Source organism: Vipera berus, assembly GCF_964194415.1.
Source record: "Vipera berus genome assembly, chromosome: 1".
Lineage (NCBI taxonomy): Eukaryota > Metazoa > Chordata > Lepidosauria > Squamata > Viperidae > Vipera > Vipera berus.
Genome location: NC_138202.1, coordinates 212,308,738 through 212,325,459, shown reverse-complemented (window position 1 = coordinate 212,325,459; position 16,722 = coordinate 212,308,738). Strand labels below are relative to the sequence as shown.

Genomic DNA, 16,722 nt, shown 5'->3' with positions numbered 1-16,722 from the left:
ACCTCTATTTTTTGAAGTAGAATTAAAAGACGAAGCTCCTAATGTTGAGCTATTTTTGGAAAACTGCTGGATGACACAATCTGAAGAAATCAACAGCATTCCTCACTGGAACTTTATTGCGAATGGGCAAGTAACACTCCAGAATTATCTGTAATTATTTTGGTTAAATCTATAGTCTAACAACGGGGATTTTCTCATCCTACCAAATAGATGTGAAACCAAAAGCCATGGATCTGTGATCTTTTCTCCGGTAACTGCAAGCAATCGAATAAAATATCCCAATCACTTCAAAAGAGTGAGGATACAGAATCTGACTCTTCCTCTGACAGAGGTATTACTGATCTAACCCATTTACCATTTGTCTGGAATACTAACCCTAAATAGGTAAATGACTGAACTTGTTCTATTCTTCTGCCATTTAAAACCCATCTCCTCATCTTTTGTTGCCTGCTAAATTTCATTACCTTTGATTTCTCTACATTAATTGTCAGACCATTTGTTTTATTGGCTAAGAATATTCGAGATGGAAGAAGGGAGGTTACCTAAGCTAGCACTAATGGATCAGATTATTTCAAGTAACAAAAATAATTGGTTATCAAGAGTTCTGAAGCAGATATCTAGTTTTGGTATTCCGTTAAACTGGCAGCAGCATGATCTTAGGCAGATTTGATCTTGGGTTGCACAGAGATTTAAGGACATAAGTGCACAATCAGACATCGCACAGGTGTCAGTAGCAAAAGTTTGCCCCTGGTTATCGGCTAAGTGGGCTAATGCCTCCTTAAGTAACACCAGCTGCCTGCAATTAGTGCAGGTTCGCATCCCACCAGGCTCAAGGTTGACTCAGCCTTCCATCCTTCCGAGGTAGGTAAAATGAGGACCCAGATTGTTGGGGGCAATAAGCTGACTTTGTAATAATGCCGCTTGGGGGAGGGCCAAAAGCCCTAATAAGCAGGCATATACATAGAATGAAGGCTATTGCTAAGCACATTGGTTTGTGCTTAAATTGTAAGCTGCCCTGAGTCTTCGGAGAAGGGCGGGATATAAATGGGATTAAAATAATAATAATAAAACACGGACCAAATCACATGAATCAGTTTGCAGTGGTCATTGTGTTAAATATCTATGGAAATCAAACTGCTTCCATTTATAGACACTAAGCAATCTTAAACGTTAAAAACAAGTGAAAATGATTATGTATAGTGCAAATAAATTACTAATGTTCAGTTAAAATAGTGAAAATGAAATTAGATCAATTTTTTTAAAAAAAGATCACTACAGATTCATACAGCGAAGCCAAGTACAAAGTCCTAGTTTAACACCATGTGCAAATTTCTAAGTACAATATCTTTCTCTGATCATCTATGTGCTCAAGGATGTCACCACCTCTTTTGCTTTTAAGTGGTAAAATGCTGGCATTTCATATATTGCTACTCTAAATATTTATTGGAAAGTGAGTTTAAAATCCAAGCTATTCTAACTTTTCTTCTTGAAGGTATTTCTTCATGAATCAGTTACATAGAATATAAGAACAATTGGAGTTCAGCTTAATAATAATAATAATAATAATAATAATAATAATAATAATAATAATAATAATAAGAAGAAGAAGAAGAAGAAGAAGAAGAAGAAGAAGAAGAAGAAGAAGAAGAAGAAGAAGAAGAAGAAGAAGAAGAAGAAGAAGAAGAAGAAGAAGAAGAAGAAGAAGAAGAAGAAGAAGTTGGAAGGGACCTTGGAGGTCATCTAGTCCAACCCCCTGCTAAGGCAGGAAACCCTATACCATTTCAGACAAATGGCTGTCCAGTCTCTTCTTAAAAACTTCCAGTGTTGGAGCATTCACCACTTCTGGAGGCAGGTTGTTCCACTGGTTAGTTGTTCTAACTGTCAGGAAGTTTCTCCTTAGTTCTAGGTTGCTTCTCTCCTTGACTAGTTTCCATCCATTGCTTCTTGTCCTGCCTTCAGGTGCTTTGGAGAATAGCTTGGCTCCCTCTTCTTTGTGGCGGCCCCTGAGATATTGGAACACTGCTATCATGTCACCCCTCACCCTTCTCTTCATTAAACTACACATACCCAATTCCAGCAACCGTTCCCTATATGTTTTAGCCTCCAGTCCCCTAATCATCTTTGTTGCTCTTCTCTGTACTCTTTCTAGAGTCTCGACATCTTTTTTACATCGTGGTGACCAAAACTGGATGCAGTATTCCAGGTGTGGCCTTACCAAGGCATTGTAAAGTGTTATTAGTACTTCACGTGATTTTGATTCTATTCCTCTGTTAATGCAGCCTAGCACTGTGTTGGCTTTTTTGGTAGCTGCAGCACACAGCTGGCTCATATTTAAGTGATTGTCCACTAGGACTCCGAGATCCCTCTCACAGTTACTACTATTGAGCAAGGAACCACCTATACTATACCTGTGCATTTGATTTTTCCTGCCTAAATGCAGAACCTTACTTTTTTCACAATTGAATTTCATTTTGTTAGATAGTGCCCAGTGTTCGAGTCTGTCCAGATCCTTGCTAAATTTTATTCACATAATCTTATAGGACTTCTAATAAAGGTTCTGTTCCTTATATATCTTTTTAATCCCTATTTAGATATATCTGCACTGCACAGCAAATATTGGCACTTGCCTCCATGTGCCTAGTAGCGGACTTCCCTGTAAACTATGCCCTCCTGGAACAATAATTGGTAAGTTTTCACAATGAAAACCACTCCATTAATAGAGTGGTTACTAATACATTGCGAGTTCATTGTATACTGCAAGTTCCTACTTGCTACCTGTTTATTCAATGGATACTTAACCAATACTTCTTACAATGCTTTAGATCAGCATTCTGAAATTTACCCTAACCATCATGGTTATGTAGTAGCTGGACCAGTCTTTCTCCTTCAGCCTGAGCAATTTAAAGAACTGGACATCACAAGAAATAAGGTAGGTTTGGGGGCTGAAAATGATTATAAAAACTGAAGTGAATGCTAGTGGAATCAAGACTGCTGGACTAGACTGTCATCACTGATGTAATTGTGTAGAATAACATTGCAGTGATCATAGATGCATTTAAGTACCGTATTCTTAGTTCAACACATAACAGCAATGTTATTCCTGAGAAGAGGCATGCCATCAATAATAAACCATGATTTAGGGGCTGAATAAATTCAGTACAAAATTAATAGTTTCAAGGGAATCCAAAATATGTTACAATCCCACCTCAAAAACTTTCAAGAAACCATATCACGGTCTTTCCCTATGTCCCAAGAAATGAAAATTGATACATTCTATCTGAGTTTGAGCAATAACATCAATTAAAAATCAGATATTGTCAAAAAACTCAGGATTCTTAGATGGAAGAACATCCTGCAGTCTATGACCAATGTAATTTTTAAAATCATAGCTTCCACATTTATCAAAGAAATAGGTAAAATAATTAGGAATCCTTATCCTCTTCAGGAATAAGTGCAATATTGCCCCATTAAAAGTAGACTAAATTAAACTAATCAAAAGGAAAGGATTTATCTGAAACAGTTTTATAATGTACTTCTAGTAAAGCAAGAGATAAAAAACCAGGGTACTTTTTACACCAATGCACTAAAAAAATCATCAGAGTCAGGTGTCTTCCTTGCTTTTATAAGGCAACAATTTCATCAAGCAATAAGTTATATAAAATTAGTAATCTAACCTGTTGATAAATTTAGCATAACTCCCTTGGTCCTAAAACCCCCCCCCCAATGTTTTGTTTGTAAAAAACTGCTATTATATAATTTTTGCATTTCCCAGTATCATTTTCTTATAGTAATATGTAATAGGTGTATGTGTATTGGGAGTGTTAAAATATGTTTCACACTGTATAATGTATAATTGTTTTCTATAGTTTTTTTTAAAAAAAAATAACTGTTGGAAGTTTCAAGTTTATTAAATACATGTTTAATAGAATCCACAGAATAGTGTCAGGGAGGAAATTAGTAGAGTGCATAAAAATAGTCTTCAACTTTCTCCTCTACAAATACAACTTCTCAATTATTGTTTATTTTTATATGAAACAATGCAATAATATGATTTTAGATTAGGAAATGCTTTAATAAGTTCCCACACAAAGACAGTGATGTAAATAAATCCCTTTTAATACAAGAACAAGCCACTATTTATTAAAATAATATTCAGCCAAAGGATTCATTCATTGACAACTTAAAGATCTACTCAAATCCTTAGCAAACAAAGGAGTAAACTTCACAGAAGGATAGCATGAAATTGTAATACTGTTGGTATCCCATACTTTAGTTTGCAGTATCAGAAAACTGAAATACTGTATCAGGGAGTAACCTAATCAAAGGCCACTCCTGCAAATGATTTGGCATTCTGTGCAGCTCTTACTTGATGTGGTAGCACATCCCCAGATTACTGCTCAGTTAGCCTTGTACTTCTCAGCCCGTTCTTACTACTACCCAAGAAAGTCCCCTAAGGAAATGGGGAGGTAGGGGATATCTTGCTTACAGCTTCCTTTAAAACGATTGCTAGCTCTAGCAAAGTTTTTAAGCCAGTGGCTTACAAGCAACATTTGAACGTCAGTACTTACCTTGAAACAGAAGTCTGAGTTAAGAGTTGCAAACTGTTGATTAAGCAATCTATATGGTGCTGGAGAAGACTCCTGCAAGTCCCTTGGACTGCAAGACGATCAAACTGATCAGTCCTAGAGGAGATCAACCCTGACTGCTCTTTAGAAGGCCAGATCCTGAAGTGGAAACTCAAATACTTTGGCCACCTAATGAGAAGGAAGGACTCACTGGAGAAGAGCCTAATGCTGGGAAAGGTTGAGGACAACAGAAGAAAGGGACGACAGAGACAGTGGCTGGATGGAGTCACTGAAGCAGTAGGCGTGAGCCTAAATGGACTCCAGAAGATGGTAGAGGACAGGGAGGCCTGGAGGAACGTTGTCCATGGGGTCGCGATGGGTTGGACACGACTTTGCAACTAATAACAACAATAGCTATACGTTAATCACTGAGTTTGGGAGAATAGATCTTGCACAAGGACAAAAGTGTAGGGCACAGATGTCAAACTGCCGGCCCACAGGCCGGATGTGTCACAGCAAAACCATACCCACCCCATTGTTGGCAATGGAAAAAAAGTTGCAATATGTCACGACATGTCATCTGACATTTGTGAGTTTGACACCCCTGGTGTAGGGCATCCATTTGTTTACCTTACAAGCACTGGCATCTATAATAAACTATATATTTTTTTCTTTCCTACAGGTATAACCATGGAATTCTACTTACCATGGCCAGCTTTACTTGGGATTGTTAAAATATGTTTCATGCTAACTTCCTAATAATAAAAGCTTCATGAATTAAAAACAGAAGATACAATTTTTTAAGTTGGTCATATATGAGATTTAAAATCTGCTACTACAAGGTTTTCACAAGTATGTGCCTTTCAAAAAAAGTTTAATTTTTCATTGAACTATTGAGGTTACACAAATTTATTTCATCACACCAGATATGATAAGATCTCACATTTAGAGTTGAGTGTGCACATATTACATAATCCATCATCTCTCAGCCTAATTTCAATAATGAGAATACAGTGAGAACACCAGTCCATAATGCTGTGAGAGCAGAAAGCTTAATATATTACATACAAATCTAATTGCTTATAAAAATGATATATTTTTGAAACCAATCAATATGATTAGGTATTATGGGGAATAACCAATGTTAACATGTAGAAGTTCTGCACTAATTCATATCTTTGATATTGCTTATTAATGGAGTGTAATATTCTAATGAGGAAGTAGCTGGTTATCAAGGAAATTTGTTTTATATAACATGCCAATATACAAAGCACCAAACTACAGAATAAATCTTCATGTAATTAAAATCAGCTTTAATACAAGTGCTGTAAGTAGTCATGCCAAATGTTTGACATCTTGAGGATTACTTTGCATGGAAATTGATCTATTCAAAACTGAGGTTAACATCCTTACCCCTCACCCCAGGAAATTTACATCTTTACCAAATATTCCAATCTCACAACCTGTTTTGTCTACACACTGGACTTCAATAACCTCTTCTTAACTTGCTTTCTTTGTCAAGGAGAGTCTGCCTTAAACTCAAAGAAGCATCTTCAAATTTGGGATTTAGCTCTAACACCTTCCTGAAATCCTTCAAGGCCTCATCAAAGAATCCTGCATATGAAAGGGAAACAAGGGATGGTTTTACGTTATTTTATACATAAAAAGAGTAAAACAAACTGTATTATTACATTATTCAGGCTAACACATTTTAGATTTACTAAGAAGTAGGCCCAATTGAGCAGAGCACAATTTCTGATTAAACATAGCAATGAACTACCGGTAAGTCCTAATTTTTCGGCCTCCAGCAGTTTTCCTGAAAAGTGGATCAGATTATTGAAAGAGCAAAGCACAAAGGTGTGTATGCTTTTCTAACACTTAAAAGAATTGTGAAATCTATATTTCACATTTCTTTTAACATAGATTATTATCTTAATCTCTTCATGACTGTGCATGCTTGGAAGAGGTTTTATATGTGCAAGTCAAAGAATAAACATAAAAATTCTTATAGACATCTTTTATTTTTCTAACATAGTAGTATTTTTTATTTCCAAAGCAATATTTAACTGCTCACTAACTTGTATGCAACTTTCCTGTAATACAAACAACTAAACAATTTCTTTGCTCATCATGAACTTGTTTTCCAAACAACAGTTCCTCTAGCACCTCTAAAATCTAAGGCGATTCCATGGAATGAATATGAAATAAGAATTTTAGGATTAGGCTAATAACCCAACAATGCAATTTCTATAAAATATTGTACTTATGAAAGAAAAGGAAGTAGATAATGTTAATCATGATTGCAGTATAATAGTATTAAATCTTTCCATTAGGAAATTTCTACCCATTTATTTTTAAATTTATTGCTATAATCACTCATCAGAGGAATAAATATTTAATTTGCAAACATTGTTTTAGATCTTGGGCTTTTATGTTTACATTAAATTTATATATTTCAAAAAAAGCATCTCGAAAATAAGGGGGCACATCCTCTCTTTTTTATGATGCTATGGCAAGTTTTGCTACTTACTGTACTATATTCTGTGGGACTCTGATACTTAAAGAAAGGACAGGTAATAGCAACAAGATTCATTACTCAATACTCTGAATGTACATTCATAGAACAGGAGTTGGTCAGTATCAATGTGCATTCACACAAGTCAAACATTAAGCTTGAAGACAATGGATATCTATAGTACTATAGATCACGTTCAGTGTTATTAACCTATACTATGATTAAAATCATCTAGGGAATACCAACAACAGTATTCCGGCACCTTTTTTGAAGGGAACCTTGTAGGGTACGCAAGGTGGGTTGTATGACGTGTGAGTTCCCGCACCTTTTTCTTTTACAAAAAAAGCACTGAGTATCACTATTTGCAAATTATCATCATGGACTATGCACAGATGAACTTCCTTCTTTTGAAAGGTTGCTCTCCCTATCCTAGTAATTAGGCACTCCTGGAAACCTGTATTTTCACCTAGGCCTTTTCATGATAGCAGTGTTCCAATATCTCAGGGGCTGCCACAAAGAGGAGGGAGTCAAGCTATTCTCCAAAGTACCTGAAAGCAGGACAAGAAGCAACGGATGGAAACTAATCAAGGAGAGAAGCAACCTAGAACTAAGGAGAAACTTCCTGACAGTTAGAACAACTGACCAGTGGAACAACCTGCCTCCAGAAGCTGTGAATGCTCCAACACTGGAAGTTTTTAAGAAGAGACTGGACAGCCATTTGTCTGAAATGGTATAGGGTTTCCTGCCTGAGCAGGGGGTTGGACTAGATGACCTCCAAGGTCCCTTCCAACTTTATGATGATGATGATGATGATGAATGTAGGCCTTTCCATCGACTTTTAATGTACACGTTTTTGTTAATGGTTTTAACTTAAAAGGTTTTGTTATTTTTATGTCTATTGCAAACTTGAGATATTTTGTGGGAAGCATAAACATAAAATGTTTTAATATATATATAGTAAATAAAACACTTATACAATTTCTCAAGAACTTCCCAGTAATCTTAATACGGATATCTCTCTCTCTCTCTCTCTCTCTCTCTCTCTCTCTCTCTCTCTCTCTCTCTCTCTCTCTTCTCTCTCTCTCAAAAAAAAGAGAAAGAAATAGGTTTTCTGAAAGGAATACATTTACAAAGCTCTATTAAAGAGAAAATAGTCAAAGCAATTACAAAACAACTATAATGATTATAAATATCAAAGAAAAGGTTATGTACATACCTAGCCTGTACAATATTAATCCTCTGTTATAATAAGGGATTTCAAAATCTGGTTGTGCTTGTATAGCTGACGTATAATCATCCATAGCTTCATAGAATTCAACTCTGAAATATTTAATTTGTCCTCTGTTGTTAAGTGCTGTTGCCAGATCATGGTGAAGATGTTTGCTTAAAGGAAAAAGAAAAAAGATTATTATACTGGTAGTCCTTGACCTACAGTACAACCATTTGTTTAGTGACTGTACAGTTACTACAGAACTGGAAAAAAAATGACTTAACTGTTTTTCACATGACCATTGCAGCATCCCCACAGTCAGGTGATCAAAACCTGGACACTTGGAACTGGCACATATTTATGACAGCTGCAGTGTCCCAGGGTCACATGATCATCTTTTGCGACCATCTGACAAGCAAAGCCTATGGGGAAGCCTGCTTCACTTAATTTACTAACTTAGCAACTGCAGTGATTGACTTAATTGTGGCAAGAAAGATCATAAAATGAAGCAAAAATCACTTAACAGTTGTCTTGCTTAGCAACAGAAATTTTGGGTTCAATTGTGATCTTAAGTCAATGACTACCTGTAATCTTCTCATTTACATTTTTTTCATTACCATAATAAGCATAGTATAATATGGAATGCTCCTTGAGATAAAATCAAATAATTTCTCAGGGACGGCTAAGTACAATTCACGCAACTTAGTAGGATTTGGGTTTGCAAAGTGGCCTCTAAATTCGAAATCCTAGGTTGTACAGAATAATATGAGCATGCTTGGGATAAAACTGAGCTTTGGTTGTGTGCATGGCATTCTAGCCAAAAAGTGCAGGTAGTCATGAATGAACCTTTACTGTCAAAGCACAACCATGTATACAGAGATTGACTGAGCCTCCCTTCGTGCCCCCACCCCCAACTTACAGTGACACAAACCCTCCATCTTATTACACCATGTGAGCTAATTGCACAACGCACCGGCCTCGCAAGTCAATTATGCATAAAGTTTATAAAATTATTTCCCATTCAAAAGCCTGACAGCCCATGGATAAAAGCTGTTCTTCAGCCTGTTGGTACGGCTGGCTATACTCCTGTATCTCCTACCCGATGGTAAGAGAGTAAAGAGGTACTGACCAGGGTGTGAGTTGTCCCTGAGAATTTTCCTCACTCTTCCAAGGCAGCGAGCCCTGGCGATGTCATCCAGTGGTGTCAGGGAACAGCCCACAATGTCTTGTGCTGTGCTCACCACCCTCTGTAATACTTTCCTATCCGTGGCTGTCAGACCAGCATACCAAACCACAATACCATACGAGAGGACGCTGTCTATAGTAGACCGGTAAAAGAGATATTGTCCCTAACATTAGCATGCCGCATATAGCACAATACAGTCATCACATTACCACTACTCTTTATCCTACCAAAAATCTTTGCATGAAAGTAATAGCGCAGTCGTTAGAATACAGTATTGTAGGCTAACTCTGCTGACTGCCAGCAGTTCGATTCTCACCGGCTCAAGGTTGACTCAGCCTTCCATCCTTCCCACGTTGGTAACATGAGGACCCAGATGGTTGGGGCAATATGCTGACTGTATAAACTGCTTAGAGAAAACTGTAAAGTACTATCAGGGGGTATATAAGTCTAAGTGCTATTGCAATTGGAATTAAAGTTAGCACCACAAAGAGGAGGGACTCAAGCTATTCTCCAAAGCGCCCAAAGGCAGGACAAGAAGCAATGGATGGAAACTAATCAAGGAGAGAAGCAACCTAGAACTAAGGAGAAATTTCCTGACAGAACAACTGACCAGTGGAACAACCTGCCTCCAGAAGCTGTGAATGCTCCAACACTGGAAGCTTTTAAGAAGAGATGGACAGCCATTTGTCCGAAATGGTATAGGGTTTACTGCCTGAGCAGGGGGTTGGGCAAGATGACCTCCAAGGTCCCTTCCAACTTTATATTATTATTATTATTATTATTATTATTATTATTATTATTATTATATTATTATATTATATTATTATTATTATTATTCAAGAAAGAACATTTTGTTACTCTGAAAAGATACTGTACTACCACAGGATTCCTCGTTTGGGATAACCTACACTCACAGGCTAGCCTTCTACAATTCTTCAGGCAGCGAGGGGGCCATGGGGAGGCCTGGGGGACAGAGGTTGGTAAAATGCTGTAAAGCATGGATGTCCAACCTTTTGGCTTGCTTGGGCCACACTGAGTGAAGAGGAATTGTCTTGGGCTGCATATAAAACATGTAATATAGTTTCATAATATAAAATCACTTAATGTTAAAAGTTTAGAATCTTGTGGGACCAAGTTACTAGCTGGCCAAGGCCACAAGCAGCCCAAGGATTGGACACACCTGTTGTAAAACATTACACTGAGCACCTGGTTGCTGTTTGGTTCTCCCCCACCCCCCCAAATCTCTATCCATCTCCACTTATGAGGATTCCCCTTTCAGAATACAGAAACTCATACATCTTCATCTTTTAATATATTGCTGTTTCGCTTTCTCAGCTGTTTTATAAAAACCCCTGCCATTCTGGCAAAAGGACCAGGGCTCCCATCATCCTGCTTCAGACCCAGCTCTCTGGAAAAGGCTCCAGTGACGGGAATGATGGAAGGAAAGTGAAGAAGAGGAACCAGCCGACAAGCTGGATGGACTCAATTATTGCACTCAACGCCGAGCGCACCTTTGGCAGACCCGAAAGAACAGGTCAGGCAATGAGGGATCGCCCTGGAGAAGATCTATCTGTGTGGTCGCTGGGAGTCGAGAACGCCTCGAGGGCATATAATCGACCAATCACTCCGACAAGCAATGGAGCTCAAAGCAACTCGGCAAGAACTCCACCGCCACGATGAGCTCAAGACTGGAAGGAGGGCGAAGGTTCGTTCTCCGGAACTTGTAGATTGGTTCCCGAAACGTTTCTAACCAGGCTAGGTAACATCTTCAGCCGAATAACACAGTAACACCAGCTGCCTGCAATTAGTGCAGGTTCGCATCCCACCAGGCTCAAGGTTGACTCAGCCTTCCATCCTTCCCAGGTAGGTAAAATGAGGACCCAGATTGTTGGGGGCAATTAAGCCGACTTTGTAATAATGCCGCTTGGGGTGTGTGTGAAAGCCCTAATAAGCAGGCATATACATAGAATGAAGGCTACTGCTAAGTTTGTAAGCCGCCCTGAGTCTTCGGAGAAGGGCGGGATATAAATGGAATTAAAATAAAATAAAAAAAATTAAAAAAATTTAAGGCGCCGTAAACTCCGCTGAAGATTTTACCTAGCCTGGTAACGAAACGTTCCGGAAACGAACCCACAAGCTCGGAGAACGAGCCTTCCCACCCACCCACCCCCACCCCGCATCCTACACCCGAGCTACAGATATTCGCCGCTCTTTCAGATTGGGATCCGCGTCGTATCCCCTGCACTGAGTCACCTCGTGTCGGAGCACGCGCAGTGCTGAACGTATTGGCTGTAGAGCTCCTCCGCCCTCTCGTGCCGCAGCCCTTGGAAGTGCTCGTGGGCTGCCGCTAGCAAGTCCGCGGCGGTTTCGATCCTCGCATCTCCAGCCATGCTTCTTCCTAGACGACGACCGGGAAGCTCCTCAGCTGCCCGTCCTGCGCCTCCGCTTCCGTCCAAAGCGAGACTTTAGAGCAGGGAGTCTTCAAACTTGGCCCTTTTATGACTCGTGGACTTCAACTCCCAGAAATCCTCAGACAGCGTGCCTGGCTGAGGAATTCTGGGAGTTGAAGTCCACGAGTCATAGAGACATCGGAGCCTCCCTCCTACTGGCTTGGGCAGCCCTGCCTAATAACCGTAAGGACGACACGTGACGCCCGCAAGCTCCGGTTGATAGATTTATTCAGAGGAAAGGTCCTCGGAGGTTTTCAGACGAGCCAGGTCGGGCTGGAAGCTGGGAAAGGCGGCTGCCTCCGGCCAGGCACGAGGCGGCTTGAGAGCAGCAACTGAAACTCCATCTGGGTTATTTGTGCGTGGAGGAAAACCGAACCGAGAACGGACTGCCGTGATTTGAGGAGGAAAAGGACAGAGGGGTAGGCAACTTCGGCTTTTTTATGACTCGTGGACTTCAACTCCCAGAATTCCTGAGCCTTCTGGGAGTTGAAGTCCATGAGTCATAATAAGAACCAAGGTTGCCTACCCCTGGCTATGTGAATAGATTTTTTAAAAAAATTAGTATGATTGGAGGCCTTCATTCTAGTCACTTTGCAGATGAAGTGTGACTTGTGGTATGCCTAAGTTGGAGAAAGGTTAGCGGCTTTTTCAAAGATTGAGTCCAAAAGCTCTTGACTGCCACCCGTGTTCCTGAAAAGAAATTGGGAATGACTCTGGTTTGCCAGGAAAGGGTTAATCATCCTGCTTGTGATGGATACCATGTCCACGCAAGATGCTTAACCCCCCCCCCAGTTTACAAACGTATGTTGTAACGTGCAAAAATCCGTTGTTTTATTTGCGTTGATACTATGTAAACAAAAACAAAAAAAAGCTTCAGCCGGCTGTTGTTAAAAGGGTGTTTCCATTGAAAGTATAATAAAAGAATAATTCATTATTAAAATTATTAAATTAAAATATTTGATTCAATCATTAAGGTGCTGACCTGGGGACCAGAAGACTGACTTAAGTAGGAAAGCTGGCTGGGTGATTTCAGACCAGTCTCTCAGCCTAACCCACTTCACAGGCTTGTTGTGGGGAGAATAGGAGGAGCAAGGTGTACAGGTAGTCCTCAACTTACAACAGTTGGTTTAATGGCCGTTCAAAGTTACAACAGCACTCAAAAGTGACGAGTTTTTCAAGAGTTACGACTTTTGCAGCATACCGTAAGATTATCTGGGACACTACACATCCTCTATGTGACCTGTTTTCCTTGCTACCTTCTGGGAGGAGGCTTCGTGGTATCCGCAGCAGAACATCCAGATTCAGCCATAGGTTCACTCCATACAGCATTTAACCTTGTGAACTTCTCAAGCTTCCTCTTTCCATTATATATTCAAGATGGGACAGTATTTAATATTTATGTGTATGTAGGGGTGTGGGTCTATACATATGTTATAGAGCCTTGGTGGAGCAGTGGGCTAATGCCTCCTTAAGTAACACCAGCTGCCTGCAATTAGTGCAGGTTCACATCCCACCAGGCTCAAGGTTGACTCAGCCTTCCATCCTTCCGAGGTAGGTAAAATGAGGACCCAGATTGTTGGGGGCAATTAAGCTGACTTTGTAATAATGCCGCTTGGGGGTGTGTGAAAGCCCTAATAAGCAGGCATATACATAGAATGAAGGCTACTGCTAAGCTTGTAAGCCGCCCTGAGTCTTCGGAGAAGGGCGGGATATAAATGGAATTTTAAAAAAAAATGTTGTATATAGTATGTTTAGGTGTATGTCATGTATGTGTTTCACTTGGAGAGCGGGCAACTAAATTTCATTTTTGATGTGTGCCGTTGTGCCCACAGTAAAAAAAATAACAATAAAGGTTATACCCTTGATCAGGGGATCAAAATTTGGACACTTGGCATTGGTTTATATTTATGACCGTTGCAGTGTCCCAAGGTCATCTGATCACCTTTTGCTACTTTCTGATAAGCAAAGTCAATGGGGAAGCCAAATTCACTTAACAACCGGGTTATTAACTTAACTGCAGTGATTCACTTAACAAAGTTCATAAAATCGGGCAAAACCTATTTAACAAATGTCTCAGCAACAGAAATTTTGGGCTCAATTGTCGTAAGTTGAGGACTACCTGTATTATGTATGTTCACTACCTTGAGTTAATTATAAAGCAGTGTATGTGACATAAAATCAAATAATGGATAAAATGTAAAGAACGTTTTTATATTAGTACAAAAAGCACTAATTTCAATATTCCATGATTTCTGAATTATACATAGGGACACAGACACAGAGTTTTTCTTGAGTAATTCAATTCCTGGTGACTTCCTGGACACAGCCTTGCAGATTTTTTTGGCAGCTAACAATAAAAAATGAAATTACTTTATATAGGTAGTCTTCAACTTAAGACAATTTGTTAAAAAATTATGTTCTTAAGACATTTGTTAAGTGAGTTTTGCCCCATTTTACCTTTCTTGCCACAGTTGTTAAGTGAATCACTGCAGTTAAGTTAGTAAAGTTGTTAAATGAATCTGGCTTCCCCATTGACTTTGCTTGTCAGATCATAAAAGGTGATCACATGAGCTTGAGACACAGCAGTGGTCATAAATATGAACCAGTTGCCAAGCATCTGAATTTTGATCATATGATCATGGGGATACTGCAAAGACGTAACTGAAAAATGGTCATAAGTCACATTTTCAATGCTGTTGTAACTTTGAATGATCATTAAACGAATTACTGTAAGTCAAGGACTACCTGTACTGCATTACAGTACCTCAATGTACCATTTACGCGTTTGGCAACCTGACTGCTTTTGCACTGTATCTCATAAGACACATGAAAACCATTTGTGATCTTCATTACTGACTTCTAACAAGCAGAGTCAGTGGGAAAGCCAGCAGGTCACAAATGACAATCATGACCATGAGACACTTCACAGGATTCCCCTAACAATGGTTACTGGGTTGCTGCAACTGCTGTCAGAAATCAGCACGTGACAGTGACACTTAGTGACATTCTAGCCCAGGGGTCTTCAAACTTGGCCCTTTTATGACTTGTGGACTTCAACTCCCAGAATTCCTCAGCCAGGCACGCTGGCTGAGGAATTCTGGGAGTAGAAGTCCACAGGTCATAAAAGGGCCAAGTTTGAAGACCCCTGTTCTAGCCAGTCCTAATTACCACTGTTAAGCCAGCATTGCTTATACAAAGATATGTGGAAACCCAGGGCGACTGTTATTTTGTGAAAAAAAACACAAATTCTTCTCTTATGTGCTGTCCTGGGTCTGGAAAATAAATCAAACATTATTAGCTGCTGAGCATAGGTTCCCAAGAACCATTGGTCCAATATTTGTGCTTAAGTACTGAAAACAATTGTATTGAAGCGATCTTGTTGCGTTATGGACAAAACCTGGGGCTATGTAATATCATATATACAGGAATTCCTCAAATTACAATGGAGCTCAAAATTATTGTTGCTAAGTGAGAGAGTTGTTAAGTAAATTTTCCCCATTTTATGCCTTTCTTGACATAGTTGTTAAGTGAATCACTGCAGTTGTTAAATTAGTAACATGGTTGTTAAGTGAATCTGGCTTGCCTATTGACTTTGCTTGTGAGAAGGTTGCAAAAGGGGATCCCTTGATCTTGGGACACAGCAACTGTCATAAATATGAACCAGTTGCCAAGCATCCAAATTTTGATCACGTGACCATGGGGTGCTGCATAGGTCATGTGAAAAACGGTCATAAGTCACTTTTTTCAGTGCCACTAACTTTCAACGGTCACTAAATGAATGTTAAGTCAAGGACTACCTGTATGTCAAAGACTCAGATAGATGATACAGGAATTGCATATAAGAGTTTGAATTCTATTTTTAATTGTTATTATCCCCAAAATATATTATTTCATAGCATGCCATGACAACTTTGGAAATGATTGTATTTGATATATAATGTAGATCAGACATGTCAAACACAAGGCCCGGGGGCCAGATCCGGCCCGTGATGTGGTTTCATGCGGCCCGTGAAGCCATCCTGGAAACAGTGAGGGAACGGCCCCCACTGCCTTGACCCTGGCCCAGAGACCCTCCTTCTGCCAGAGACCCTCAGATCTGTCCCACTCCTGCCCAGGCCCCCATAGGCACCCTTGATGCGAACGATGTAGAGCTGGCCACGCCCACCCAGTAGGCCATACGCACTCTAGCCACACCCACCCAGTAGGCCACGCCCACCCTGGCCACACCCACCCGGCCCCCTGAGGGCAACCGCAATGCTGATGCGGCCCTCAATGAAATTGAGTTTGACACCCCTGATGTAGATAAAATCAGAGATTTTGTCAAAGGAAGCAGCTTTTTTTAAACTCTGAAATCATGTATACCAAGACTAACCAAGTCTTACCAAACTGTATTTGTTAATGAATTCAATTTTCCATTTTTATAAGAATTGAGAAAACCCTGTTTTGATGTCCATTACTTCGTCTTAGTAAACTTCTAAGCAGTAAAGATGTTTTGCTCAGTGTGTCAGTATGGGCCAGTACATCCTTATTCTTGGACTTCAGAACTATAGAAAATAACAGAAGTGGCAGTTCATGTTTTTCTGGGCTTATAGATCCATCACTAAGCATCAGTGATATGTTTTTCTACAAATATGTCTGACATTTCCTTTACCCTCTTGTCAACAAGATTTTGTTTAAAATTCCTAATATTACACAATGATTTTTCTTTATTACTAGCCTTCATTTTTGTACAACATAAGGTCCTAAACAAAATGCTCTCACCTCCTAATTTTCCCAGAACAACTCTGTGAGGTAGG

At 39.5% G+C, this 16,722-nt stretch overlaps 1 protein-coding gene across 1 annotated transcript; it reads right to left on the bottom strand.

The window, feature by feature from the left end:
- Positions 1-5,793: 5,793 nt before the first annotated feature.
- On the bottom strand, positions 5,794-11,925 carry TTC32 (tetratricopeptide repeat domain 32). Its single transcript, XM_081314230.1, has 3 exons — positions 11,730-11,925; positions 8,297-8,463; positions 5,794-6,179 (listed from the first exon to the last, which is right to left on the bottom strand). Exons 1-3 carry the CDS (start codon positions 11,864-11,866, stop codon positions 6,052-6,054), a joined length of 432 nt encoding a protein of 143 aa, XP_081170356.1. The 5' UTR covers positions 11,867-11,925; the 3' UTR covers positions 5,794-6,051.
- Between the last annotated feature and the right edge of the window lie 4,797 nt (positions 11,926-16,722).

Excerpts from the sequence above, each read along its gene's own strand:
- TTC32 (XM_081314230.1), bottom strand. The coding sequence starts at position 11,866 with ATGGCTGGAGATGCGAGGATCGAAACCGCCGCGGACTTGCTAGCGGCA. Across the intron at positions 8,464-11,729 it reads TGCGCGTGCTCCGACACGAG|CAAACATCTTCACCATGATC; the intron begins GTGACTCAGTGC and ends TTTTCCTTTAAG. Across the intron at positions 6,180-8,296 it reads ATTAATATTGTACAGGCTAG|GATTCTTTGATGAGGCCTTG; the intron begins GTATGTACATAA and ends TTTCATATGCAG.